We start from the raw sequence: 23,688 nt of genomic DNA, 5'->3' as shown, positions 1-23,688 counted from the left end.
CTGGGCAGAGGCTGGGGGCACTGAGATAGCCGACGGGGGGCGCTCTGGGCCCTTGAATGTGCCCCGGGGCTCCGCCCGGGGATGAGGAAGCTCTCCGGGAGCTGTCCCCTCGCCCTGGTGCTGGCCACAGCCAGCGGTGAGGGGATTTGAATAGAGGCGTAGAGCCACGATGGAGAAGAGGGTCTGACTCCCCCCTTCCCCCGCATCACCCATCTTCGCATCCCACCTCCGTTTTCTCCCCAGACTCAGAGGCAGCCCCGACCTCGCCCGAATTGTACAATCCCCTGTCCCCGGGATACAGCCATCCCTGGGTTGGGACTAGGACTCCTGGGTCCTTAGGTTTTACCACTCCAGGTCTCTGACTCCTGGCCTCCTATTCCCTAGCTGAAGAAACGAGGTGGGGGCGGGGGGGGCATCTGATTTCAATCTCCAAACGGTACTGAGCATCTCCTGTAGGCAAAGCCCCAAGCTAACTCTGAGAGGCTGAATTCCATAATTGAAAACGCCTTGCCTGAGCCTTATGATTTCTGAGCCCAGGGCTCTAACAGTCCTTGTCTAACATGCTCTGTCTCACACCCCTATGGTTCTGACAGCTGGGGATTGCAACGCCGACCTAGCCACTTGCACGTCTTGGGAGTCAACATGCCAAACTTCTGAGAATTTGTTATTTCAACATTTTAGAGTATCATCCCAACATTCTAATATCTTGTCCTTACCTGGGCTTACAAAGGAAAGCCCTACGTGATCTCCCCACCCCCACCCCACCCCGCCTTTCCTCTCTGCCCTCATCTCCCTTCCATCTCCCCATCAGTCACCCTGTTCCAGTCCCATCTGCACACTTCTCAGTTCCTCAGATATGCAAAGCTTAGTGCTTGCCTCAGGGCCTTTGCACTGGCTTTTCCCTCTGCCTGGAAGACGCTTCCCTAGATATCCGCATGGTTTCCTCACATCATTCAGGTTTCTGTTCAAATGGCATCCGGGAAGTCTTCCTCACCAACCTGTCTGAAATAGCACCCCCTTACTTTCTCTTCCCTTACCTTAATTTTTCTCCACACACTTAGCACCCAACATCATAAGTTTAATTGTTACTGTCTATCTCCCCTATAGAGTGTAAGCTCTATGAGACTAGACATTTTGTCTGTTTTGTTCACAGTTGTATCCTCAGGATCTAAAACAGTGCCTGGCATGTATTAAACACTCAGTTAATGGTTGTTGAAAGAATTAATTAATTGAAGCCTCCTAAAATCCCTAATTTAAAGACACTAAGATCGAGATTCCTGGATTTGAACTTCTAAGACTGAGCTTCAGACAGCAGGGATACTAAGGTTTTACAGTCTGTATACAGAATGTTCTAGAGGTCCTGTAATTAAAACTCTAAGATTCCTTAATTCAGACAGGTTTCCAGGACTAGCACACTACTTCTGTAACTCGGGCAATCTAAGCTTCTAAGAGTCTTTGATTCTTTCCCTCTTGCAGAAGAAGCTCCGTCTACAGCTTCCTCTACTCCTGACTCCACAGAAGGTAAGCAGAGAGGGAGGGTGTGAGAGTGGGACTTGAAGGGGGCTCACAGCTGGGTAAAGGGGTTAAGGGGAGTGGGCTAGGGTCTTGGTCAGAGGAGTTCATGCCCTCCTTTGCTCATGGCAGGAGGGAACGACGACTCGGATTTTCGGGAGCTGCATACAGCCCGGGAATTCTCAGAGGAAGACGAGGAGGAGACCACATCGCAGGACTGGGGCACTCCCCGGGAGCTGACCTTCTCCTACATCGCCTTCGATGGCGTGCTGGGCTCTGGGGCCCGCAGGGATTCAGCTGCTCGCCGCCCACGGCCCCAGGGCCGCTCAGTCTCGGAGCCGCGAGAGCCGCCCCCGCAACCTGGCCTGGGCGACAGCTTGGAGAGCATCCCCAGCCTGAGCCAATCCCCGGAGCCTGGGCGCCGTGGTCACCCCGATTCTGCCCCTCCAGCTGAGCGCCCCCTGGAGGACCTGGGGCTCCAAATGGACCAAGTGGGCTGGGCGGCCCGGGGAGCAGGGTCCGGGGAAGACTCTGCCACCAGTAGCTCCACCCCGCTGGATGACGAAGAGCCCGACGGATCAGAGGTTGGAGAGGCTGGGAAAGGTGAGATGTCCCAGGTGCTGGGACAAAAGCCACCAGGGGTGGGTGGTCTCTCCTTAGGGCACCTCCATGGTGAAAGCTCACAGCCTTCTCTCTCTAACGCACCAGAACTGGACCTACAACTCGGACTCGCTCAGTCCTCACTGCCCGAAGTCTTGACTCCACAGCCCAGCCCTGGCTCTGGAATCCCTCAGGCCCGTACCCCATCTCCGCATCGATCTCGGGATTCGAACTCTTGGCCAGATGAGCCCTCGCTGGACAAGAAGGAGGAGGAAGAGCCGTGGGGAGGGCTGGAGCGGGAGCCAATCACGGGGCAGTGCCTCGATAGCACGGACCAATCAGAATTCACATTGGAACCACACTTTCTAGGTAAAGTGCATGAGGGAACGTGCTCCTTTGGACTACAGCGAGGGTGGAGGATTGATTTTTAAAAGGGACCATCCTCTGGAAGGAAGGGAGGAGAATGGAGAAGCGAGGAGGTATTGCTACTGGCAAGACATTGTAAACTCCACCCTTTAAAAAAATTTTCCCGTTACCTGAGATTGCTATTGGCTCTTTTTAAATGGTTCCCCCGCCCACTTGAGAAGTTAGCCCTCCCACCTGAGAAGTTGGAAGAAGCATTAGGATTGGCTAATTGCTAAAAAATAATCCCTCTTTTGGAGTGCTCCCCCTAGAGGCTGATTTTGGACAGGCCAAATCCCTGAAAAAATAATGCTCTTTTCTGAATGTGGCCACCGGGCAAGTAAAAGTAAACTCCGTGCGTTTTAAAAACTCTCCTCTTCCCTGACCACATGAATTGGCCAATTGTAAATAGACCCCGCCTTACTTTAAAGTATGCTCAGCCTCCACGAACGGTTCCTATAGGTAGGTTATAGACATCACTGCTTTGGGCTGTTTACAAAGAGAGCCACCCCGTTTTGGAATTGTTCCCACCGCAATGGAGAGTCATTGGCTGGGTACAAAGGGGCCCCGCCCCCTTACTCCCTCCCTCCGGGTTCCACTGAAGTGGGCAAAATCCCTGAGAAGCAGCAGTGTCTGTAGCCTCTCACTCGGAGCCGAGATGGGGAGTAAAGGTGGGCTTTCGGGGCGGGTTGGAACGCGGGCGCTGGGGGACCGTGGAAAGGGACCCAGATTCACTTTTATCGCCCTCAAATCTGGGGGATGTTTCCTCTTGGTCCCAGATTCCCCAGAGCGGCAGGCTGGGGCTGAGGGGCTGCGGGGGTGTCTAGGGAGGGCGTGGAGGGAATATGGGGTCCCCTCTCTCTCGAGCCGGAGCTTTGGGGCCCAAGAGCAGCGAGGCCCCCTCCCCCAGCCTCAGGCCCAGGCGGTGCTGTCACTCAGTAGCTGGACAGGCCAGCACAGCTGCCTGAGAGGCACCCTCCCCCCATCGTGCCTAAACTTAGACCCCGCCTCAGGCGACCCGGCCCCTCCCCCACCACTGGCTCAGGCTTTGGGGAGCCTGCAGGGGAGGGGTTGAGGGGAGGTCTACCCTAGTTAGAGGTAGATGGGAGGATGTGCATAGGGAAGATACAGAAGTGAGGAGAGTCAGACTCTGAGGGGGACTGGTTGGGATGGGTCAGTTTGATTGGAGTTAAGGGTGGGAGGATGGAGACTGTCTGGAAATAGATGGCAGGGTACTGGGCTCTCAGTTCAGGGCTCAAAGCAGAGCCGATTATAGGGACGGCTGTTAAAAGTTAAGATGAGTGAGATGAAAGGTTGAGGTCCAAAGGTCACTGATCAGGACAGAGGCTGGGCTTGGGAGGTGAGTTTAGGATCTCTGAAAGGGGTCAGAAGTTTGAGTTAGGGCCTAAGAAGGAGGATGATGTTATTAATACATTTAGGACTTCGATGTATGTGTTGGTAGGGGTATCAAGGAGATGTGACTTTACACCTGTCAGGGTGCAAAAAATAAAAAGAACAGTAACACCCATTGCTGGGCAGGATGCTGGGAAAAGATCACTTGCGTGTTGCTCATAGAAATAAGGATTGTTACAGTCTTGCTAGTAAGCAATCTGATAATAATTACGACATTCAAAAATACATACTTAGTCCACCCAGCGATTCGACCCCTGGCACTCTATCTCAGAAATAGAACCTCCCGGAGGTAAGAATATCTGCAGGAGGCTGGTCCTTGTAGTACTGTCAGGGAAGAGGATGGGGGAGGAAACAGAGTAAACGACCCAGCAATAGCTGCATGGTTGAATAAAATGAACGATGGTGTAGCCACACCATGGAATATCGTGTAGCCCTTAAAATGAATGAATTAATAGCTATTCCCGTTGACTAGGAGGGAATTCTAGGAGGAAAATAGAGTGAGATATGCATGATGCAGAAGATTGATTTTTCACCCAAAATTGTGTTCACACATTATCTATGGGCAGGAGTAAGCTTGAGGGGCCTTGCTAGACAGTTAACTTGGGTTTTCCAGGAGGCAAGCATGGAATAAAAGAAGATAAATAAAAATCTGGAAATTGGGTTAAGGCTCTGACAGGTGTGTCGAGAGGTGATGTTTCAGCCCCGAGACAGGAAATAGGAGGTCAGGAGGTCAGCCAGGCCAGCTCCAAACCCCAGCCTGATTGCCGCCCCCTCCCTCCACAGTGGCAGACCTGCTGTACTGGAAGGACACGAGGACGTCAGGAGTGGTCTTCACAGGCCTCATGGTCTCCCTGCTCAGCCTCCTGCGTTTTAGCATCGTGTCCGTGGCGGCCCACGTGGCCCTGTTGCTGCTCTGCGGCACCATCTCTCTCAGGGTTTACCGAAAAGTGCTGCAGGCCGTGCACCGGGGAGACGGCGCCAACCCCTTCCAGTGAGAGCCTGCAGCCTGGCCCCCAAACCTGACCTCTGTCCAGACCTCAGCGCTGACCCTAAGTCATGACCCATGACCTCAGATCAGGCACTGACTTCTCACCCTGGCCCTGACCCATCCTGTTCCTGTTCCTGACTCCAGCCTGACCCTGACATTAAACCAGACTCTGACCCTTGACTTCCAGCCGTAACCTCAGACCCTAACCTCTTACCCTTAATCCTTGATCCCGTCTCCTGACCCTGACCTCCACCCTAGCATGCTACACCTGGCCTTACTCCCCAACCCTCACTTCTTGCCCTTGACTCAGCCACGCCCCTCAGCCTGGGTCCCATCCACCCATTGAGTGGCCTCACACACCTCTGTTCTCTCAGGGCCTACCTGGATGTGGACCTGACACTGACTCGGGAGCAGACAGAACGTATGTCCCAACAGATTGCCTCCTGTGTGGTCTCTGCGGCCATGCAGCTGCGGCATTTCTTTCTGGTAGAAGACTTCGTGGATTCCCTCAAGGTGCCCTGAAGCCCCACACTCCCTCCTGGGTCCCAACATTCAACTCCCTGCCCCTGGGGGGAGGAGGGGAGAAGGGCCATTGCTGGGGAAGTTCCCAGCCCAGGGTGTACCCCATAGACTCTGCTGACCCCGACCCTCACCTTCAGCTGGCCCTTCTCTTCTACATCTTGACCTTCGTGGGTGCCGTCTTCAATGGTTTGACTCTTCTCATTCTGGGTGAGCTGGGAAGGCTGTGAGGGGCGGCGCGGGGAGGTGGGTTGCTGGGGTCTGCTGGAGGACAGGGCTCTGAATGGAGCTGTTAATCTCCCTGGAGAGCCCTGACCCCCATCTCTGTGCCCGCAGGAGTGATCGGTTTATTCACAGTCCCTCTGCTGTACCGGCAGCACCAGGTAAGTGCGACAGGCCCTCAGTTGGTAGTACCCCGGCCAAACCACCCCCCACACACACACAGCCGGGGTCCGTGACAGATGTCCCAGCCAGAGACAGGAGGACAAGCTGGTGTTCCCACCCCTGACAGAATCAGGCTCTGACTGACACATGCTAGGCACAGGTGGTCTGCCTGCTGCCCCTCCTCCATGCAGCTAGGGTCTACCTAATACGTTTCCACAGCCAGAGACAGGCATTTCAATAGGTGGCCCGTGACAGAGCCAGGATCTGACACATTCCAACCCAAGGCAGGTAGACTAACTGATGCTTCTCCCCAACAATGATCCAAGGTCTGCCTTGACACGTCCTACCTCCAGAGAGGCAGCCTGACTGGTGTCTTCTCTCCCTGACATAGCACGAGGCTGAACAACACTCTTTCTAGCCAGAAACAGGCAGACAGATGAATGCCTTCTCCTGATACCCCGATACCCTGTCTCCCCTGATACCACCAGAGACTGACAAACACATATTCCATTTGCAGACAGACTGACGCCATCTATCCCTACACATAGTCTGGGTCTGACTGACACCCAGCCCAGCCCAGAACACTGACAGAACCAGGGCCAACTGACATATATCCTATCCAGAGACAGGCAGATGGACCAACATTCCATTTTTAACATTCTCCGGCACAGCTGAGAGCCAAACGATACATGTTCCTGCCAGGGAGATAGCCCTAACTCCCTCACATGCTGGAATCGCTGAGGCTCACAAAGTCAGTTAACACTGAATTAAACTAATATTTAAATCAATCCACTCAGGGACGCGACAACCAACACTAACACCCTTTATTTTTACGCTGCCTCTAAACACACACACACACAAAACTCGCTCAAAGATTAACAGTAGTTCCCAGGACGCAAAGCCACCGGCAGATTCTTGTGTGTCTACCTGACATCACTTCCCACACAGAGTGTGGTCCAATTGACTTGACACTTCACCTTGGACTTCTGATTTCCAAGGGTATTTTATCAGGTTTAGAGTTGATGGTGGAGTGGTGGGCCACTCCTCCCAACTCCTGATCTGGGGGTGGGGGAGGAAGAAGCTTTCTTAATGAATTAGGGAGAAGAACCCCCTCCAATCTCTCCTTTCACCCCTTCTTGTCTCCCCAGGCCCAGATTGACCAGTATGTGGGATTGGTGACCAATCAGTTGAGCCACATCAAAGCTAAGTAAGGGCATGTGGTAGAGACGGATGGGCTGGGGAATGAGAAAACTTGGGAATGCTCCTCCGCGCCCCCACCCCCAATATTCCCTGTCCCTAAGTCTCCTGGGGCTGAGTGCCTGCTTTTCTTAAAAGGTGAGAGACAGTTCCATCGCAGGCCAGTAGGTGGAGGGCAGGGGCTGGCTTGAGCACTCAGTTCCTCCATCGAGTTTTTAGTTCCTAGATACTACTTATCCTGTCGCTTGCCCCACCCCTTGACTCCACCTGTTTCTCCCTCAGGATCCGAGCTAAGTTCCCAGGGACCGGAGCCCTTGCCTCGGCAGCAGCCGCAGTCTCCGGATCCAAAGCCAAAGCCGAATGAAAGGGGTGCCTCTGCCTGCGGGACGCCTGCCCCCACCCCCTGTAGCCCTCTGCCCTCCTCCATTTCCCTTCCATCCCCACCCTCTCCCAGCCTCATCCCAAGCCATTTCCCAGTGGGTGTCAGGATCGCTCACACCAGGGAGTTTGCGCAAATTGCCTGAGTGGCCAGGACTACATTTCCCAAGAGGCTCTGCTCTAGGAGTCTTGGAAAGGCAAGGCACCTTGGCCACGGGGCCTGCTGGGACTTGTAGTTGCCTAGATAGGGCACACGCCCCGCACTTCCGGGACCCCACCGCTGGAGGCGCCGTGAGGGGGTGGTGTCTCCTGGATGCCACTGGCCCCAACGCTGGGGCTTTGCATGGGGCCCAGGGGAGGCCTGAGCTTGGATTTACACTGTAATAAAGACTTCTGTGGAAAACCCAAGGCCTCCTGTGCTTCCAGCCCCGTCCAGTTTTCACCTTCCTGTACTGAAAAGCAGGTAAGTGATACTCAAGGAGGAACCTTCCCCATCTCTGCGGAGGAAGAAACTTCCCCTCTGCCATCTGAGAGTCGGCTGATCCCAGGGCTAGCCAAACCTTGACAGCCACTTTCCATGCCTGTGCTCAAGGCAGACATCGCGAGTCGATCCCCACACTCTCCCTGCTGGGCAACCATTTCACCTGAGTCCGAGAACCATGTATCCAACTGCCTAATGGAAGACTCCCCCCTCAAACACATCTAAACCTCTTCCTTGTCCTATCTGATTTCCCACTCAGGGACATCCCCTCCTGCCCAGCCAGAGACCCAGGTATGGCCCTGGACTCCTAATCCCTCACCCCCCACATCTAGTCAGTCAGCAAGCCATGTCTTTTCTCTCTTTCCAACCTCTCCACCCGTTTCTCTCCATTCCAACTGCCTTGGGAATAAGCATAGGGCCTCGTGGCCTCTTTGGGCCTCAGTTTCCAAAACTAAATTGGGGGAGGAGGAGGCAGGAGACTGGAGTCTAAAGACCGACAGACCTGGATTGAATCATCTTCACTTTTTGGCTGCGTAACCCTGAGCAAGTGAACTCACCTCTTGAAGGCTCATTTCCTCAAATAGAAAATTGTCGCCATAAACTACCTACATGTAAAGCCCTTGTTACAGGGCCTGGCATAGAATAAATGTCCAGTAAACAGAAGCTGCATTGTTAGCTATGACATTGTTTCCCAAACCTCAGTCAGCCCTCAGGACCTTGATGATCTTTATATCACCTGTTCTGCTATTTGCCTAATTTTTTCTTTAAATTGGTTTATTAAAAAAATAAAACAAATGTCTTTTAAAAGGAAATGTTACTCCACCACCAAGGAAGTCAGTATCGCTTGCCAGAAATAGAAGATAACAGTTAAACACGAAACTATTACCATTTAAAATGTTTGGGGGCTTCCCTGGTGGCGCAGATGGTTGAGAGTTCGCCTGCCGATGCAGGGGACACGGGTTCGTACCCCGGTCTGGGAAGATCCCACATGCCGCAGAGTGGCTGGGCCTGTGAGCCATGGCCGCTGAGCCTGCGCGTCCAGAGCCTGTGCTCCGCAACGGGAGAGGCCACAACAGTGAGAGGCCCGCGTACAGCAAAAAAAAAAAAAAAAATTATATATAAAAAAAAAATGTTTGTGCATCACCTAAAATCTTGCCTCCTGTGATGCATGTCACATTTTAGGAGATAGATAATGATGTTACAGGCGTAGTAGTTACAGCCTCGGGTTTTGTATACAGGGGTTGCCTAGCAGCAGCTAGCTAACTGAAAGAAACAGGACTTAGGGGGGCTTCTCTTAAATCTGAATTTGCCAAGCAGGGGTAGTGTTTTAAACTTCCAGATAAAAGAGCAACCTTTCCTAAAGATACTTTTATTCATACTTTCCATAAGACAAAGTGTCCGTTTGTCCATCTCAAAGAAAGGAGGAAGATGGACTGGTTGCGATTATGGGTTCAGGAATGGCTAAAGCCCCAAGCCCATCCTTGGTACCCCCACTGGAGGCAAGAAACAGGTTGGAGATGGAAACAGCCTTTATTGAGTGACTGCCAGTTGCCTGGTGCCATGTCAGGATTCTATAGCCAGCTGCTCGTTATGATTCCCCCGAGTTGCACTAGTCTTCTTTTCCAGATGGGGAAACTGAGGCTCAGAAAAGGATAGTGATAATATTCTTGCGTTCATCCTACAAACACTTAGTGAGCATCCGGCAAGTGCTCAAGCACGCTTTGGGTACCAGGGACATAGAAATGAACCAAAGTGGTTAGGACTCCGTGCTCTCACTGCCTAGGGCCTGGGTTCAGTTCCTGGCTAGGGAACTAGGATCACATCAGCTTCGCGGCCTGGCCAAATAAACAAACAAAATCCACCGAAACAAAGTCCACGGTTTCATGGAGCTGATATTCTAGCGGGAGCAGCCAGACAATAAGCAAACAGAAGTAGAATATGGCAGGTGGTGATCAGGGTGATGGAGAAAAGTCCAGAAGTGGAAGGGGATAGAGTGACAGGGCTTGCTATTTTAGATTGGGTGCTCAGGGAAGGCTTCATTAAGTAGTGATATTTAAGCAGAGGCCAGAGTGAAGAGAGGCAGTGAGTCATGGGAACATGCGGAGGAAAGGAGATTCAGTCAGGGGGATCAACAAACGCAATGGCCCTGAGAAGGGAGCATGCCTGATGTGTGCAGCAAGAGATCTGTGAGCCAGAAACCGAGTATATGAGGAGAGAGGAGTAGGAGATCGGGTCCGAGGAGTGCAAAGGTCTAATCATCGGGTTTGTAAGGCTGTGATGAGAACTTTGACTTTTACTCTGAGACGGGAGCCATTGGGAAGCTTTCATGTCGGGGAATGATATTGTCAAAGGAGCACTGACTTGGATTTTAAAAGGATCACTTTTTTTGTAATAATATAATTACAATGGCACAAGTTCTGTTCTCCCAAGTGGTTGGGCTGTGTGGATAGGGTAGGGTACTATCCGTTTCTACGCCTCACTTTCCTCGTCCATAAAATGCAGATGCAAAAACTGATGATCTCTAGTGCCTAAGCTCAATGGGGACAGAAATTCTGTCATCCCCAGAACCTAGGACTGCGTCTGGGACTCTAGGTGCTCACTGAACATGTGAAAAAACGTAGGGCTCTGTAGATCGCTGAAGTTCCACAAAAGAACAGCAGGTGTCGCCCCAGCCCTATAGCCGCCAGCTCGGAGCCTCCGGGGCTGGGCTAAATCAGACTCTAGCAGGAACCCACCCACTCGAATTCGGATTTTTCAGGAAAGGGGCCTCTGAATGCCGAATTATGAATCTTTTCTCTTAAAAAATGGACTTCTTACTTGGAAAAAAGGGGCTTCTGGCCCTTTAACAGCAAGAAGGGAGGGCTCCAGGTCCCCTGGCGCCGTTTCCCAGAATGCACGGCGCAATGCAAATGCGACAGTTTCTAAAGCGACAATGATTCAACTCATGAGGCAAACTCAACATTTTGGAAGGATATGCACCGTAATAAATAGCTTGGGAGAATTTATGTATATTGAAGTCAACAGTATCACACTCTCCGAAACTACATCACCATAGGTTAAAAAAGTGGAAATTTATGGGTTTTATATAGCTGTGTGGGAAAGAAAGTTACTCGCCCGGATGATCCTCAGTGGTCTGGGGTGCAGGCTTCAAACCTGTAGCTGTCTAGCGACAGAGTGGTTCAATTCCACCTTTCGGGCGTTGTACTCAGTTCCTTCATCTAAGCTACCCGTTATACCGTGCGAATTGGCACGGAGAACCGGAGAACGTTGTTTCACTTTTGCGCTCGACAATGCATTTCTTTTTTTCCGCGAATAACAAAGAACTCCAAAAGATTAAGAAAAATTCGTCTACACTCTCTGTTCTAGGATATTTACAGTTTGAGAGTGATCCTGGATTCCTCCCCTTCACTTGCTTACTCACTTATTCATTTACTCACTCATGTACTTAATCACGCATGCACTTACTAAGCAAATATTTATTCATTTGATCATTCATTCATTCATTCACTCATTCAACAAGTATCTGCGGGGTGGTTGCTCTATGCCCGGCCCTGCACTGAGCGGTCCTGGGGACACACTGGTGACGACAAAACCCTGACCCTGACTTCATGGTGCTCCCAGTCAAGTGGAGGAGACAAACTTTAAACACTAATCAATTACCCATTTAATTAACAACTACAAAAGTGGTAAGTACGGGGAAGGCAGGCACAGAACCTATGAGGACATCTTACAAGGAGACCTGAGTTCAGGTAGGGTGTCAGGGTAATAACTGAATATACACCTGAAGGATGAGAGAGTGGATTAGCCAGCAGAGAGGGGGAATATTCCAGGTGGGGAAACAGGGTGGCCCCAATAACAGCGATGAAGATGGTGATAACTGCATTTTACTCTGCGCTCAGCGCTGGTGTGTACTAGCTCACTGATTCCCCTCAGCCCCATTCTGCAGCTGAGGAAACTGAGGTTCAGAAAGATGAAGTCTCTTGTCCAAGGTCACCCAGCTTTGGGAAGCCTCCAGCCCCAGGGCTCTCAGACCTCTGGCCAGTGCTATTTACCACTGCCCTGTGCTGTCTTTCCCAAATCAGCTACTCACCACGTCCTGTCTGTTCTGCCTCCTCAAAGTCTTTTGAATCCTTCCCCTCCTCTCTCTCCCACAGCCCTGGTCCTATTCCAGGCTCCCCCTCACATCTCAGTGTCCTCGCCCTAGCCTCATCTCTGATCTTCTGCCTTATCCTTGCCCCCTTCCTCTCCCAGCTACCCTCAACCTGGCAGCTAGAGGAGTCTTCCTAAAGCACAAACCTGTCCCTGACCTTCTTATGCTCAAAACCTGCCAGAGCTCCCCAGTACCCTCAAGAGAAGATCTAAACTCTTAGACTGGAATTTCAGCCTGCAGAATCTGCTCCCTGGTAACCTTTCTCTTCACATCTTTTGTTCTAGCGCCTGTGAACCTCTAGCTCCCTCAATGTATCAAGCCCTCTCCCCACTCACAGCTGTTTGCACTCACTATTTCATTAGACTCAGCCTTTTTCTATTCCCTTCTATGCTGTCTATTTATCCTCTAAGGCTCAGCTTAGCTATCCTCTCCTCCAGGAAGTCTTTCCTGACTCCCAGGTCAGGTTAGGTGCCTCTACTGGGCCCCTCAAGTCCCATGGACTCCCCCAACCTTGTCCAATTTAGATCATCCCTGCCTATGAACAGGTCTGTGTCCCCCACTGGACTGTGAACCTTAGGAGGGGGGAGCCTGGGGCTGTCTCAGTCTCTGCACTATCCCCAACCCTGCCCAGCACAGGGCTGGGCACACGATAAATGCTTAGCAAATTTTGTGAATTAACTAAGAAATTAAGTAATTCCATCCTGACAAATACCCCTGCTTAGTCATTTACTAAGACATCTGACCTCTGGACCAGTACTTCCATTCCCAGAGTGCTTGCTGCTATGCAAATGAGAGCAGGTTTGGATCTTGCAATGGGGATGGCTCAGCTGTATCTTTGGACAAAGTGGCAATGGTTTTGGTTTAGTCAATCTTGGTTTGTCCCCAATATGTTCCAAACCCAGAAGAAGTGATCATGTGAAAAAGCAAAAGGAAACTGATCTTCACGGTAAAAGTGATCCAAGTTTTGTGAGTCATATAACCCTGAGGAGTTGCCATATGCCTGAGTGGTCTTCAGCAGCATAAACTTCTTCTACCTCTAAATTTTGCTCAGACAATTCCCAGAACATTACAGGGTCAAGTACAATAAGTTCCCTATATATGAACCTTCAAGTTGTGAGTTTTCAAAGATGTGAACATTCATTTGCATGCCTAATCATGTAAGTTAGTTCACGTGCAATGATACACGAAGGTTGCAGCAGCCGTTCAGAATGCAATCCAGTGCTACCATGTCATCTATGACGAGAAAAACAGAGAGACTACCTAGACATCACTGGATGACTAGCAAAAAAAGAGGTACTACCCAGACATCACTGGATCGTTTTTTCAAGAGGGTAGATAGAATTGAAGCCAGCAAGAAACCAGAACCTCTGCCATCAACGTCAGGCATGAGTGAAATTGCAGCTCGCCCTCCGTCTCTTATTGTTGACTATCCTTCAGCTCTACCATCTCCCACCTCCTCTCCCTCCTCCAGTCAGTAACTCTTCTTGCCTCTTCATGCCGGCCCCTGTATGCCAGCTGTTGTACTGTACTACTGTACTTTTCAAGGTACTGTACTGTAAAATTTTAAATGTTTTATTTTTTGTGTTTATGTATTATTTGTGCGAAAAGTATTATAAACCTATTACAGTGCAGTACTATGTAGCCGATTGTGTTAGCTGGGTACCTAGGCTAACTCTGTTGGGCTTATGAACAAATTGGACTTAACGAACGCCACCTCGGAACAGAACTTATTTGTATGTAGGGGGCTTACTGTATAAATTCTTCCCTCATCAGGAAACCTCCCTGACCTTTAGCATTCTGGTATCAGACACCTCATGGCTTATATTCTGCCTCATTACTTCTTCAAGGAGGAGGTACAGCCTGTGTGTGTGGGAAGTCCTCCTGACTGTCTAGCCTCCCTCCATCCTGCTGTTGGCTGATTCACTAGTAAGAGTTCCAGCGTGTGTGCGTGCGTGTGCAGTCCCATAGCAATCTAACCTCACTCCTTCATGCTGAAAGGAAGGCAGGCGATGGGTGTCAGGAGCAAACAGACCCTGAAGCTTGGTGGATGCACTTTTAAGAGCTTTTTATTGGCGACAGTGCAGAACCACGAAGGGGAGGGTAGCGGCCCAGTGCCAGCCAGCCCCAGCCCCCCAGGGGTTAGGTGCAAAATACAAAAAGAGAATCACAAATACAGCATGGGGTGGGGGTAGTTGGATATTCAATAAATTGTGGTCTGCAGCGGCAGGCCCTGCTCACAGCTTCACACTCACACCCAGAATCCTCAAAGATACAGATTACAAACATCTATAATCCCACAGGCTTACTCACAAAAATAAAATCTCAGGTCCCCAACGAACCCGGAGTCGGAAGACCGCTGGAGGATCAGGGACAGTCAGATGGAAACGGTCAAGTAAAAACAGGCAGAGAAAAGACAGAGGGGAAGGGACACTCGGGAAAGAGACAGGCAGAGACGGCCAGAAAACAACCAGAGGGGCCGAGACAATCAGAAAAGAGACAGCTAGAGACAGAGGCAGCCCAAGACAGGCCGCCTCGAAGTTTCCAGAAGCAGTGTTTCCAATTCAACGGCATGGCTTTGAGGGCCAACATGACCTAGAACAAGGTTGCGGAAGCTCTCACATACTCACGCGCACACACACACCCACATATAATATATTTATTTATACATAATAGATATAAGTGCCTTTCGGAAATCAGGAAAGGGATAAATAGCGGGGGGGGGGGGTCTGGGTTCAGGGCGGGAGCTGCGGGACGGGGCAGTGGAATGTTCTCCATGCAGCACGGAGGGCGGCGTGACCCACCCGATATTAAAAAATATCAATTGGCCTCATGATAAAATTCTCATGAGGTGAAACACAGGGAAAGGCGGGGGGAGGGGGGAGGGAGCCGAAACCAAGAATTGGGGCTGGGGCAGGGGGAGGGGAAGCTGGGAGGGCGGGAGCCCAGCCCCTTCGGGTTCAAAGCCTCAGCCTTTAAATCTTCTCCGGAAAAACGTCGGGCCCCCTGGCAATCTCCCCTTGCTCCCTTTCTAGAAAGGATGTGGGGTGCCGAGGGGAGGGAGAAATTGGCGTCCTAGGCTGGGTTAGGGTGACAGGCCTTAAAGGAAAAGGCCAGGGCTTGGTCTGGGGGGAGGGGCGGGGGTCCTGAGGAGAGAGGCCACGCGAATGGGTAAGTGTCAGCCCCTCTCGATTCTGTCACCCCCTTGAGTCAAACTCATTTTGAGGGGAGGAAGGAGGCAGGTGGGGGAGGGGAGACCACGGAAGGGCTTTGGGGAGTGGGCGGCACAGTCCCTCCGGAGGGGTTCTGTCCCACCGGGCTCCTCCCCCCGCCCAATCCGGCCAACTCATTTCACAGTATAAAACACTCCCGCGGGACAGGCATCACAGCACCCACTGCTGCCTGAATCAGAGAGGCCCAACAAGGAAGGCCCGGAGGGGAGGCTGACGGGCGGTGGGGGAGGGTAGACTAACACTGGAATCCCAAAAGAGGGCTGGGGGCTGAATGTGCGGGGGATCCTTAGGGTTCAGGAAATTTAAATCAGAGCCAGTCTCGCTGGGAGGGAGCAGCTGGACGGTCAGGGAGGGAGGTTCACATTTCAGACTAAGTCTGGGTCGGGGGGGGGGGGGGAAGGGGATCATCATAGGGGGGGCATCAACTTCCCTTGAAAGGGGGGCTCAATTCAGGGGAGGACCTACCCACATGGAAATGTTAGATAAATAAGCTAAGGTCGTGGTGGGGGGCGAGCAGGGAGAACCAGCCTGGTCACCCCTTGAAGGGTGGGCGTGGGAGACTCTTTGGGGGTCCTGTGGCATTTCCTTGTTGGGCCTCTCTGCAGAGGACTACAGCTCACCCCAAAGCCCACCGCCAGCACCCCTCTCCCTCCAGCCCAAAGGTGGGCGTCACCCCCGCCCCCACTCCCCCATCCCCAGAGGTTGGGTTGAAGCCAGACAGCCGACAGGCAGCCGGGGGGCGGTGTCCATCCCCTCCCCACCCCCTGTCCCCAAAGTCACCAGCTCTCTGGTCTCGCCGGGCCACAGAAACAAGAGGCGGCACAAAACACAAGGAAGTCCTCCTGTCCGACGGCAGTGGCAGCGGAGGGTCAGACAGGAGAGGCAGGGAGGCCACTCGCCCGCTTTGTCTCTTCCCCTCTCTCCTCCTCATCCAAATCTCTCTCTCCCTTGTGTGTTTGTTTGTTTTGTGTCTAAAGAGTTCACAGAGCGAGAAGGGAGGGCGAGTTCAGGGGGTCGGAAGGCTGGTCGCTGCCGCTGGTGCGTTGGGCGCCGGCGAACGCGGAGACCTCCGGGCAGGTGAGGACAAACGAGGAAGTGTACGAAGGGTTAACAACGGGGAAGGGGTCGCCGAGGACTTGAACTTCACTGTGTGTAAAGAGAGAAGCTGTCAGGTTGGGGGGTGCGTCTTGGCTGGTCTGGAAGGGCAGGGGCGGTGGTGGCGGGGGCGGAAGCAGCCAGCTGAAACCATCTTCCTTAGTGGATGCTGACCCCGGCAAATCTCTCACCTCCGCCAGCGGGCCCGGCCCGGGCCCCTCTTCGTAGGGGATCTTGCAGCCCGGTTTGTGGGCCACCAGCACAAACTCCAGACGTTCCTTCTCCTTTTGGAGCTCGGCGATCTCCGACTCCAGCTCCGCCTTTTCTTCCTCCAGTTGGTCTGTCTCCTGAGGCCCGGGCGGCCAGGTCGCAGAGAAGAGCGAGGAAGGAGAAAAAGGCCGTGAGCGACTAGAGAAGGTGAGTCATGGCTGAAGCCATCTCTCCTAGACTGACTGCGGAGGCCCAGGGTTGGAAGGCAGCTCTGGACTGAAAGACCCCCTGAGATGGAGGCCTGGTGTGCTATGGGACTTGGGGCAAGGGTCTTGCTTTCTAGGAGCCTCAGTTTCCCCGTCTGTCCAGTGGATGGTTGGGAAAGGGCCAGGTACACATAGGAAGTCTCTGGTTGCAAGAGGCACTCAGAGGTTTGTTGAGTGAGTGAACGATCGTCATATGTTTCTAAGGCCACCTATTCCCCTCTGTTACTTTTCTCCCTCTGCCTCCCAGGGAAGAGACCAGGTAGCTCAGGGAAGTAAAGAATTTCCCTGATTTAGCAGGGAACCCCCTGCAAGTATAAAGTAGAAAACTCTCAGACTGAGGTAGGGCATGAAAATAGAGGGGCATCGTGGCAGAGGCCACCAGTCCAAGCTCTGAGAACTACGGGTGGCCGGGGCAGGTGGTGGGGGAATTGATATAGAATCAAAGAATTTCGTTTCACAGACTCTCCAGAATGTTAAATCTAGCAGGAACCTGGGAGATTCACTGAGGAGTTGAAGAGATGGAGAAACTGAGGCAAAAATGGGTTATCACTTGCCCAAGACCAAAAAGGGGAAATGACTGGAGCGCCCCTCTATTAAAGTTCGCTCATATGTCCCCTCAGGATGAAGTGAAGGCCAGGCAAGTGGTGTGTGTGGTGGGGGAGATCCGGGGTCATAAACCAGGACAGGAAGCAGCCAGGAGTAGGTGAGAGCCTGCGTGTATGAGCTGGGTGACCCCGTCTGTATCTCGTTCCACATGTGGAACCTCTGGTTCTCAGTCCAGGATAAGGGCACAGGTGGTGGTGGGTAACAGAAGATGGGGAGAGAGCCCCCCTTCAGCATACCCTCACCCCACCCCAGGGACCATCCTCACCGCCTGGAGTCGGTCAGTCAGCTCCCTTCGCCGGTTCCTACACTTTGCTGCTGCCAGTTTGTTTCGTTCTCGGCGAACCCTTCTCTTCTCCTCCTCCTCTGGAGTGAGCTGAGTAGGGGAGATAAGAGATAGTGAGATTTGGGGGACATGCGTTCCTCCCATCCACCCCAAACCTCCTCTTCTTCAAGAAGCCCCAGGAGTCAGAAAAGAACCTTCTAGACCTCACTGACTGTGGGGAGGATGATAGGGTTTCTGCAGCATTGAGGCTGCAGATGGTCCCTCACCCCAACAGTGGGAAAGTTCCTGCCTCTCTTGCTTCTTCCCCTGCCCCCACCCCCGCCCCTGCACCCAGAGCAAGCTCTGATGCCCTTTACTCACCGTCTCCTCTCGGGGTCTCCTAGGCCGGGCTCGGGCTGGGCGGGGCCCAGGTCCAGTCCCAGGTCCACTGGTGGTTCCGCTGGTGGAAGGCCCACCACTGCCACTAGCTCCGCCACTGCTGTAGCCACTTATGCCCGGCGTGGAGTAACTGGTTCCTGGCATGTCATAGGGGTCAACGGCTGTGGGCTGGGAGGCCAGTGGCTGCCCCTGGGACTGGGCCATGGAAGAGATGAGGGTAGGTTGCACGAGCCACTGGAGGTCCTGGCTGGTTGTGATCGCGGTGACCGTGGGCACGAAGGAACCGGGCATTTCCCCAAGACCGGCGCACTCCTACAGGGTGACACATACACACACAGGCGTAGACACACAAACAGAGACACCGACACACACACACCCAACACACATACACACACCGACCCTGTGAGTGAGCACAGGGCCAGCGGGTGTGGATGTGTGTGTCACAGGCAAAAAGCCACAACACCCACCCTTCCACTACACCGTGACGCAGTGGTTAATGAGAGGATTTCTGTGCAACTGGCTTCTACCTCCTCCTTCTTCCTCGGGGAAAGGTTGCACGGTTCCAGCGGGTGGTGAATCACACCCCGGGTTGGTGACTCTTAGGTGTGGGGGGTGGGGAGGAGGCTGGACACAGCCGGGTGACAGAACCCCCGGGATGGAGTCACAGCCACACACACAGCCACAACACCCCACCCCCACCCCAGAGGCAAGGGGAGGGAGAGGGAGAGGCCTTAGGCTAAGCCTCCCTCTACACTCACACACATATACACACCCCTCTGAGCGAGGGGATGAGAGACTGGAGGGTCCATGAGACCCCCGTGCAGGGGCGGGGGTCCCAGTTAAAAGGGTGTTGGGGGACGGGCCTAGGAGTTTAGAACAACGTTTCAAGTAATTGTCTCTCCCCAGAGTAAGACTGACAAGCGACAGTTTACGGTGGGCAGACAAGGAGAGAAAGTGAGCAGCCAGGCTCCCTCAGACTGTCGCGGAGGTGGAGTGGTGTAGGTCCCGAGGCCCCAAGCCCAAGCACCGTTCATCTCCCCCACCCCCAAAATGTAATCCTAGAACTGCTCGGAAGGCTTAACTACTCTCCCAGGGGGCGTGGTGAGGGACAGGCTGGCTCGCTGGCCAATCAGCATCCTGGAAACCCAGAGGGGGCGGGGCTCCTGGAGACCACCTGGCTGGTTCCCCTAGGGCTAGCGGTTCTAGTCCTGTCTTCGGACAAACCGGAGACACCCGGCGTCGGGAGCATTAGGAGTGGGAATGTATCTGTGTGTGCCTGGAGAAGTGGGTGACGGTCACTATGTCTCCCAAAGAAATTCCGGCACACAGACACCCTCTGACCCTGAGAGCGGAGGGACAGGATCCCGGCAAGGTCCTTGCGGACTCATTGGATCGTAGAAGATCGCTCCTGTGGCGACAGGAATCCCCTCGCTCTTCCTCTAGAGGCCCGTAAAAGAGACCCTAGTGCCGAAGAACCACGGGTTCCGGGGACGAACTGGGGGAAGGAAACTGCACCCTACAAATAGGAAGGGAAAGTTGATTGGCCAAAGCTTGCGCCGCGGCGGCCAATCGGAACGCCGGGCTGCCCCCTCCCTTAGCAACGTGGCCCCGGCGTTCCAAAATAGAACGCTCCCGGGACGTCAGGGGCGGGGCGGACGAAGGGGGCGCCACGCGCCGTGCGTGCCCCGCGTCAGACGGAGGATTCCAGCGCGTCAGCCGTTACGCACGGGTTCCCCGTTACGTCTCCGCGCAGGAGGCGGAGGCAGCGCCACTGAGGGTTCGAGGCCCGCCTTCCCACTGGGTCGAGGGTGACCCGGCGCCGGAGTAGGCGCTCGGATGGAGGAGGAAAAAGGGAGGAGGCTACTGGAAGCTTCCCCGGGATTTCCCCCACCTGCCTAACGGCGCTAGCTTCAGGTTGGTGACCTGAGTGGGGGGCAGTCCCCGAGCCGGCTAAAAGTTCTCAGCCCTGCTACCTCATACACGTTGCACTGAACGGCGTACTCACCCCACCCCCAAAGCTCACCCCTCTGTGCTCCCTCCCTGCGTTCCACGCACACAACCAATTGCAAGCACGTCCGGACTCTGCAGTTTGCAGAGTGCGCCGTGAGCCTATCCCCTCTCAGATCCTGGATTTTGACGCGTCTTTATTTGGGGTGGGGGGACTGCTCGCTCCACCCTTGACTTTAAAAAAATTATAAACCACAAAGCATCACCCCAACCCTCTAGAACTTACCTGGGAGGCGGCGGCGGTGGGTGGACTGCCGAAGGAGTCCACCGAAGACAGATATTGAGACTCGGCGGAGGGTGAGGAGCTGCACCGGGAGCCGGAGTCGTAGTCTCCGGGGAAAGCTTGAAACATTTCCCTGGGCACAGGGGGGCCCCTGTGACCACGCTGAGGTCGCCGGGAAGCCAAGGCTATGGCCGGGTGGGGGAAAGAAAGGTGAGAGTCCGGGGAAACTCGGGATGGGGGCAGCGTCCCGCTCCAACAAAGGCAAAGTTTCTGTGTAATTCTTTTGCGGTGCCCAGGCCCCCACAAGATGCCGCTGTGCCTCCTGAAAGTCCAGGCTCCGTAGGACCCGGGGGCGAGGGGGGATCGCTCCCCCAGAGGCGGAAAGCTCTGTCCTGCTGTACAGAATCTGCTTCGGGTGCGGTCCCCTCCACGCGTCCGGCGGGTCCCACGGGGGGAGGGGAGTAATAAGGAAGACGAAAAAAAGTAAGTCGATCCTCCAAAATAAAATGTAGAATTATCCAGAAGAATCCTTCCAAAAACTTTCCGGAAAAATAATAAACTGAATTTCACAGCCCCCAAGACGAAGAACCACTACAATCAAGTCCCAGCTCCGCGTATCCCAGCCTTGGCCGTAGCTCTGAGTCTTATGAATGAAGCCCAGAGCCGCTGTATTTATATGCCCGGGGCCCGGCCCCCCTGCTTACGTCACCCTTCCCGCGCTCCGCGAACTTCTCAATATCTCCGGCCCTGGTGAACCCAGCCACGCACCGTCCGGCAACAGGCCTGCCCTAGCCTCGATCTGATCACCTGCATCACCCTCGCGGCCCTGAGGGTCTCGGGGGCTGCGTTCTGAAGCACTCGGCGGGAGGGGATCCCGGCCTGGTCTCCCCGGAGTTCCTGTGACGCAATTAGCCATATAAGGAGCTTGGCCGGCGCCGCTGAGTGTTTGTTTGGTATCCTAGCAATTACGTCAGAGGGAATCCCTCGCTCGCTCGTGCGCTCGCCCCGCGCACCTGCGGAACCCGCCCGCGCCTGCGCAGTGCAGCGCCGCCCCGGGGGCTGATATTAATAGGCTATTAGACTGACCCAGCGGAGGATCCCCGCAGGGAAGACCCCAGATGGGGGTCCCCCTCACCTCTGGCCGCCCCTCCCATTTCCCCTGGTGGTGCAGCGCTCTCTCTCAAGAATAAGGTCAATCTCCAAAAGCAGCTCTGGCTCTGTGGTGTAGTCGCATAGGCGGGGAAACTGAGTCCCGAACCGGGTGGGAGGGGCTGTGATGCTCCAGGTGAAAGTGGAAGTGGGGGTGGAGTCCCGAGGCTCATACCAGCTTCTGCCCTGACTGGCTGTGCGACCTTGAAAAATGTCTTTTCTCTCTGAGCTTCGGCTTCACTTTTCCCGGATGGACAAAGGATGTGTGTCTTGGACCCCGCTGCCCCCAGAGATCCGGCGGCGTTTGGGAGGTACGCGGGTTTGGTGGGGATGGGGAATAAAACAGGGTGAAGTGTCCCTCCTGCTGATGGTGTTGTTAACCTCTCCTTTCTACTTTATCATTCTATCCGTAGTCAGAAATAATGTATGTGTGTGGGGGCATAATTAATAATAATAGTAATAATAATGATGATGATGAAATAGTAATAATAAATGCCATGTATTTAGCACTTACCAAATACCGGCTCTTGTACTAAGCCTTTCAATACAAGATTTACAATCGTTAAAACAGCTTTGGAAGGTTAAGGGAGGAAAAATCTTCATTTTATAGAAGAGGAAAATGATAGAGAGTTTGTGACTTGCCCAAGATCCCATCTCATCCCATCCCATCAAGAAATTCAAACCCAGGATTCCTATTCTCTTCCTGACTTCTGAGAGCTGCCTGGTTCAGTGAAACTCCCTGAAAAACCTGGGTGTTGGGATTGTTTAATGACAGTTCCATTGGTGGGGAGTTATAAGCTTTGCAGACCTATCCTGTCTGCTCACAGCGTACACTGTTGTAACCCAGGCTCAGAGGGGAAAGCTGCTTACCTAGCCACCCAGTTAGGAAATGTAGTTCAAGAGTCTAATTAGGGTATTTCAAACACCACGGCCTCCAACTCTTGGGCATCCACTGGTAAGGATCTCACTAGCTGCTTCAGAAACCTGACTTCCTGGCCCTTGCCTCCCAGTGCAGAGCCTGGCCCAGCCAGGGCACAGAGGGTGAAGCACTTTAAAATTGTTGAATCCCACAGGCCCAGAGAGGGGGACGGCCTGGCTCATGGTCACACAGCAGGTATGAAGCCAAGCTGGAGGGGTTGGGTGGTTCCTAATTCCCAGGAGAGTCTTGATTCTCTGTCCCAATAGTGGGGAAGGGGTAGGGAGACCTGGAAGGCTGAGGGGACAGGGGGACAATACAGGGAGACTGAGGTTTCCAGACAAAAGCCCAGCCTCAAACACCTCTTCCCCCACGCCCCCTCTGTCTGCAACCAGTCTGGGAGGAGGGATAGGGACTAGGAGATGACACGGCAACCACCAGCAGGCAGTGACTCGGCCCCAGCATCAGACAGGGAGTGACCCCTCATTCCTGTCCTGTCCAAGCCCCTCATCTCCTCTCCCACGGAATAAAGGAGACACACAAATACCTACCCTAGCTGCCCAAAGACCTTCACACCCCGCCCCAGGTGGCCCATACATCCACACATATTCTCACAGGGGCACACAGGCATTCAGACATCCACCCACAAGCAGCAACACACACCGCCACACAGAGAAACAGCTTCACGCGCACACACACCTGCAGATAGAAACACACACCTTCACACGGTTACCAACACACATGACACACACATCCTCACTATAGATGCACGTGGTGTTCCTCACACACAATAACAAGAGTAATTCTTCTGAGCACTCATATTAACTTATTTAATTCTCACAACACTCCTATGAGGTAGGAACTATCATGTTACAGGCAAGGAAATGGAGGCCCAGAGAGGTGAAGTCACTTGCCTAGAGTCACACAGCAAATTAGTGGCAGAGCTGGGATAAGAATGTAGCCTGCAGGGCTTCAGAGCCTTTGCTTTTAATTATTATTAAATGAGTTATATATGTCGATATATCCACATGCAGATGGTCACACTCATGCAGACATTGGACATTCAACCCCCGACAGGCAGACCCAGAATCTAGGTGGCCTGGGCTTACATTCTGGCCCCACCACTTAGTAGTTGGGTGAACTTGAGCTAGTGATGTCTGGAGCCTCAGTTTCCTCACTGGGGAAAGGAGGGCAGGAATAGTGCCCAGCTCATGGGGCTGGTGAGGGGATTATGTGAAATGAATATCAGTAAAGCTTCGGGAACATGCCTGGCACATTGTAGGCACTTGTTTTGTTTTGTT

The 23,688-nt window shown here is 53.3% G+C and overlaps 2 protein-coding genes and 1 non-coding gene across 8 annotated transcripts in view; 2 read left to right on the top strand and 1 right to left on the bottom strand.

Annotated features, from left to right (window-relative positions):
- RTN2 (reticulon 2) overlaps positions 1-23,688 on the top strand; it is a 51,793-nt gene that overhangs the window by 1,543 nt on the left and 26,562 nt on the right. Inside the window, exons 2-12 of one of the 3 annotated variants that reach the window (XM_019935025.3) lie at positions 1,477-1,521; positions 1,645-2,115; positions 2,221-2,481; positions 4,711-4,918; positions 5,290-5,428; positions 5,575-5,644; positions 5,771-5,817; positions 6,967-7,025; positions 7,298-7,856; positions 16,685-16,766; positions 20,319-20,426. In XM_019935025.3, coding sequence (XP_019790584.1) covers positions 1,477-1,521; positions 1,645-2,115; positions 2,221-2,481; positions 4,711-4,918; positions 5,290-5,428; positions 5,575-5,644; positions 5,771-5,817; positions 6,967-7,025; positions 7,298-7,379 — 1,382 coding nt within the window. In that variant the 3' untranslated portion in view covers positions 7,380-7,856; positions 16,685-16,766; positions 20,319-20,426. Of the gene's footprint in view, positions 1-1,476; positions 1,522-1,644; positions 2,116-2,220; positions 2,482-3,066; positions 3,186-4,710; positions 4,919-5,289; positions 5,429-5,574; positions 5,645-5,770; positions 5,818-6,966; positions 7,026-7,297; positions 7,857-16,684; positions 16,897-20,318; positions 20,427-23,688 lie in introns of those variants that run through there. The other 2 variants (XM_073796028.1, XM_073796029.1) reach the window with 2 other exon arrangements.
- On the top strand, positions 10,987-11,073 carry TRNASTOP-UCA (transfer RNA opal suppressor (anticodon UCA)). Its single transcript has one exon. It is a non-coding gene; the product is annotated as a tRNA-Sec (tRNA).
- On the bottom strand, positions 14,073-20,455 carry FOSB (FosB proto-oncogene, AP-1 transcription factor subunit). 4 transcript variants are annotated; one of them, XM_019935026.3, is made up of 5 exons: positions 20,326-20,455; positions 18,075-18,404; positions 17,697-17,804; positions 16,541-16,696; positions 16,230-16,400 (listed from the first exon to the last, which is right to left on the bottom strand). In XM_019935026.3, exons 1-5 carry the CDS (start codon positions 20,449-20,451, stop codon positions 16,398-16,400), a joined length of 723 nt encoding a protein of 240 aa, XP_019790585.1. In that variant the 5' UTR covers positions 20,452-20,455; the 3' UTR covers positions 16,230-16,397. The 4 variants fall into 4 exon arrangements, with proteins under 4 accessions (XP_004315971.1, XP_073652133.1, XP_073652134.1 ...); XM_004315923.4 differs by having other exon boundaries at positions 14,073-16,696; XM_073796032.1 differs by having other exon boundaries at positions 14,073-16,696; positions 18,075-19,608; positions 20,326-20,436.

This window comes from Tursiops truncatus, chromosome 19 (genome assembly GCF_011762595.2).
Source record: "Tursiops truncatus isolate mTurTru1 chromosome 19, mTurTru1.mat.Y, whole genome shotgun sequence".
NCBI lineage: Eukaryota > Metazoa > Chordata > Mammalia > Artiodactyla > Delphinidae > Tursiops > Tursiops truncatus.
This window is presented reverse-complemented; position numbering and strand designations above follow the sequence as displayed.

What these genes read in the sequence shown, in the direction of transcription:
- FOSB (XM_004315923.4), bottom strand. Translation starts at nt 20,451, where the DNA reads ATGTTTCAAGCTTTCCCCGGAGACTACGACTCCGGCTCCCGGTGCAGC. An exon ending in GGAGACCCCGAGAGGAGACG is followed by an intron (nt 17,805 to 18,074) that starts GTGAGTAAAGGG and finishes TCCCCTACTCAG; the next exon opens with CTCACTCCAGAGGAGGAGGA. An exon ending in TGACTGACCGACTCCAGGCG is followed by an intron (nt 16,697 to 17,696) that starts GTGAGGATGGTC and finishes CCCGGGCCTCAG; the next exon opens with GAGACAGACCAACTGGAGGA.